The 4770-nt window shown below is 33.2% G+C and overlaps 1 protein-coding gene across 1 annotated transcript in view; it reads right to left on the reverse strand.

Annotated features, from left to right (window-relative positions):
* Positions 1-4562, reverse strand: part of LOC108903708 (UDP-glucuronosyltransferase 2B7-like) — a 7422-nt gene extending 2860 nt beyond the window's left edge. The window contains exon 1 of the mRNA XM_018705983.1: positions 3753-4562. Coding sequence (XP_018561499.1) covers positions 3753-4562 — 810 coding nt within the window. The remainder of the gene's footprint in view (positions 1-3752) is intronic.
* Positions 4563-4770: the final 208 nt, after the last annotated feature.

The following is a 4770-nucleotide window of genomic DNA, read 5'->3' on the forward strand; positions in this document are numbered from 1 at the left end:
AAATTTTCGGTAAAATTGGTCGTAAGTGGCGCCCTCTATGAGCAATGCTGAAATTACAACACGCATCTTATTCGTCGCCTAAAAAAATATAGTTTCACAAATTTTCAAGTTCCTAATCTACATATTTTCAGAATAATCGCAAAAAAACGATTTAAAATTTTAACTTTCAACACCCTGTATTTCCGAAACTATCAACTTTCGGATAAGGCATGTTTGCGCCAATGGTCACCATTTCACGTGTAGTATCTTCAGCTTTCGATTTTCCCATTGTTAATGAATCACCCTGTATAGACCTACATATACAAGTATACACTCATATACATTCATATAACAATCTCTTGTGATACATAAAACATTATAAAGTTATATAGTTATATAATCCGACTGTGTAACAATCTGTTCTCTAACTGCAATCACTGGAGTATTGTTCATATACTTTACATACAGATTGGATTCACACTGCTCCAGTCTTAAGTATAATTCACCTTGAATTTTTTTTAAATATTCTCTTTGCATTAACGTGAGGTCCAGCAAGACAAATACCTTATTTTCCAGCGATTTTAGGTTAGTTTTATGTCTGATAGCTTTTAAAGCTTCCTCATGACTGGACAGAAACAACTTAAGTGCTGTTCGATGGGTTTCCCTGTATTTTCCCTGTCTACGTGTATTTAACTCCTCAGAATTTACATTTAGTTTTATCAATTTCGAAGGCATCTTCAAGATCGCCAATTCTTCTTCCGATCTATGGCTCTCATTAGTGGTGTCACTATCGTTTAGATTATACAAAATAATATTTTTTGAGCATTTGTCACGCTCTACTATTTCATTTATTATGATGTTTTGATAATTTTCAGAATCTTACGGGTACTTGATTAGTAGCTTGCTTTAAGTTCTTTATTTGTTCTTTTAATTTTGTTACAATATTAGTAAGTTGCTTTACTTCTTTTACTAAATCAATTGTTGTTGTCAATTTACAATTACTACAAATATATGATATTAATAATAATAATAATAATAGTAATAATAATAATAAATCTTTATTCATGTAAGCCTGTCACAGGATATGAAACGTCATAAATTATTCTAACATACATAAGACAAACCAAATTAGAAAAAATACAGCATTATACATATATACACATAAAAAACGAACAATTTACCTTGACACAGGAAAATCATAAAATTCCTGTAACGAATAAAAACAGTCGCCGAAAAGGAAAGAACGTAACTCTCTTTTGAATAGCCTAATATTTGTATGATCCTTAATGTGACGGGGTAATTTATTGAAAATTGTTCCACATAAGTAAAGCGGCCCCTTCTGAAATGTTAAGTTATGAGTATTTAAATAAATTAAATTGTTCCCACGTGTATTATACGCGTGCACATTGTTATGTTGTTTAAAAAAATGAGGATGGCTTTTAACAAATACGGCAGCTTCGTATATCAATATACACGGTAAAGAAAAAATTTTATATTGTATAAATGATGGGCGACAAGATTGTACCGGATTGAGACCTAGAATCAATCTTATGATTTTCTTCTGGCAAATGAAAATTCTATTAAATTCCGCGCTAGTCCCCCAGTAAATTATCAAATATTTTAAATGGGTATAAGCTAATGCAAAATAAATATTTAAAAGATAATGTTTATCCATTATATTTCTCAGATTTCTGATCACATAATAGGCAGTATTTAATTTCTTTACGAGATGACCAATATGAGTCGACCAAGTAAGCTGCTCGTCAATGAAAAGTCCTAAGAATTTTGTGTGTTGTACTTTTTCAATCATTGTTTTATTTAATGACACTACTACATTAGGGCATATTCTTTTTTTAAAGAATGTAATGTAATGAGTTTTTGTTGGATTGATAATCAGATTATTTTTAGTACACCACGTATAAAATTGTTCAAGTGCGGCATTTACTTTCGCTTGAAGCTCGTCAGCAGATGAGGCACTAATACATATTGTCTGTACTGTCATCTGCGTAAAGAATCAAAGTGGTATCTTCGACAGTTATATGTTGTTCTAAATCATTGATGAACAATATAAATAGTAGGGGAGATAAGACACTCCCCTGGGGAACCCCCCAATGGAATTATTGTTATTGTTATTATTATTATTGATTATACAAATATGTATACACTACAGTCCGTTTTATAGAATTAGCGACATCGACCTGAGTCAGCTACCGAGAAAGATAAGATTCAATTGTCAAGGGATGAGCAAATGAGTTTATTGTGCAATTAGTTACCATACTGGGAACTTTCTAGGAACCAGTAAAATATTTTTGATGGAGATTCTCACATGACCAAGATCATAGTTTTAGTTATCAAATAATTTCGTAATTTTCAAATAGTATAATAAGAATGTATAATGCGAATGGGGCAAGAAAATAAGGGTTTGTTTTCTTGACTTCATAAATGTTTATAAGCCACGTGAACAGTAATTTTCTATGGATTGATGATTTTATTTCTTTCATGGTTGCAATTAAATTTCGATAAAAGTAAAAATTATTGAAACAATAAAAAGATTGCATTAAGATACAACATCCTATTTCACCGGCTGGTGATTGTTGTAAATTTTCACGAGGTTCTATTCAACCAACAGCGATAGCATTATCTCGAGCATTGACGTAACGGTTTGTCATTGTTCATTGTAAGCGAATAATTAATATTGGTGACATCAAGATTTAGGGATTTTTTTCGTTACCAGTACCAGCCCTACAATGTTGGATACCTAAGCTCGGCAGTTACGTGGCTTGTAAACATTTATGAAGGCTTTATATCTCACCCACGATCAGTCAATACTGTTATGCTACCAAGTAGATAAGAACACGCATTCACATGATAGATCTTTACCTTCATGTCACAAACATATAACAAAATGTACATAAATTATTTAGAAGACAAAGAGAAATATCAAAAACTGTCAACTGAAATAGAAATGATTAGGAAGATGAATGGGTATTATTCCATTCATTATTTCTCAAATTCCGCGACGAATGAGAAATTAAAAATCGAATTTGTCATGAAACTGTGAAAAAATTTCAAGAAACTTTTTTTATTGCAGCTTAAAAGCTCGAAAAATCTGAATTATTTTTACCTGATACAGAGGCGTACTATTTTTTGTTAATTAATCAAATATCATATCTTGACCACTGATTGCTTAGAGGACTTGATATTGCTGCAAGGTATGGTAATCCATCCAGGTACAATGTGTACTGAATTTCTTTTCTAACTTTGACACCCTGTATCTCGAAAACAAAGTATATGAAACATCTCACTTATTTTTTAATGTTCTGTAGCATACTCTCGAGTCTGCTGTTAAATCTGACTCACCCTGTATAGCAACGTGTATTTTGTACTTGTCTTCTTTTTTCTGTTATATTTTTGGCTAGGCGAAGCTATTTTCATAAGAAAATAACCGTTGACTGATTATTTTGATGCAAGTTTATTTCAATATTTTTTTTCAATTCCTCGCAAGTGGAAAAATGCCCAATAAACAATGAAAACATGAAAATTATTCCAGAAATAAATAAAATTAGACAATAGCGTCAGAGAAATCTGTGAAAAACATAATACACCTAACAAGTCCATATTCCACGCTTTACAAAATATGAGTTTTATGACATATACCTAATCTAAAACTGATTATATTTGTTTTATCTATACGACAGATAATAAATTTTAAATGATTAAATAGTCATAGATTTAAATTCCTTGACATACATGATTTACAAATGGGTACTTACTGGTGACAATGGCTGAGACGACAGGTCTTCCCTGTACCCAGCAATTGATATCGTGTTGGGTCCTAATGCTCTTGGGCCCTGAATTAAAGGGCTGATACTAAGAATCATCAAATCAATGTCACTAATAAGTCCAGTTATTGTCGAATTTGTGTCAAAGTATTTATTCAAAATCTTCTGCCTCTCAGGAAAGACTGTGAAGGCAAAGTAATACTTATAATACCAGCTGACTAAAGTGCTCATCACCCGTTCCTTAAAAGTTAACTGTCCGTGGAAGGGCGACACGAATTCTGGATGCAAAATAGGATGAGCTGGGTTTCCTGTTAGATGGTAAAGGGACGCAGTTACCTCCATGCTAGAAAATAATACTTTCGGACATTTATATATTTCCGCAAAAGCTAGCCACTCAGGAACCAAGAACTCCACGAACACTACGTCGAAACTTTTCGGGTCGTGGATCAAATCTTGAACAGCAGGATGGGATAGTTGGGCTTCTGATGCAGCCTTCATCATTTCCAACATACCTGCGTGAGAACTCCACATTGTCAGCATACCGTCTTCAACTGCCCGACTTATATTCCTGACAAATCTGTAAGTGCTTGTCATGTCTATTTCCGTAAGATTGACTAAGTTGGGATCATGCAGAGGGTTAGGCGTTATAAGAGTCACTTTGTGTCCCCTTAACGATAATTCTTTCCACAGATGCCTGTAAGCTATTTGGTGGCTGTAAGATGGACATGGTAAAACAGCTAAGATGTTCGCGCAGTCTGAATAAACAGGACTTATCACCAGCAGCACTAACTTCAGTAACATATTGTATGCACTCAGTTGACACACACATCTACCGCCTAATAAAGGTCAAGGATATATAAACTTATACTTGCACCTGCTTTGAAACTAACTCAGTGGCTGCTCGTCGTTTGAAACAACTGATGCGGTGCCTCACTGTAAAATTTGGCTCTCTCACCATATATATAATACATACTATTCTACTATTAACCTAAATAAACAGTTAAACTAA

This window comes from Anoplophora glabripennis, unplaced genomic scaffold, assembly GCF_000390285.2.
Source record: "Anoplophora glabripennis isolate ALB-LARVAE unplaced genomic scaffold, Agla_2.0 scaffold63, whole genome shotgun sequence".
Lineage (NCBI taxonomy): Eukaryota > Metazoa > Arthropoda > Insecta > Coleoptera > Cerambycidae > Anoplophora > Anoplophora glabripennis.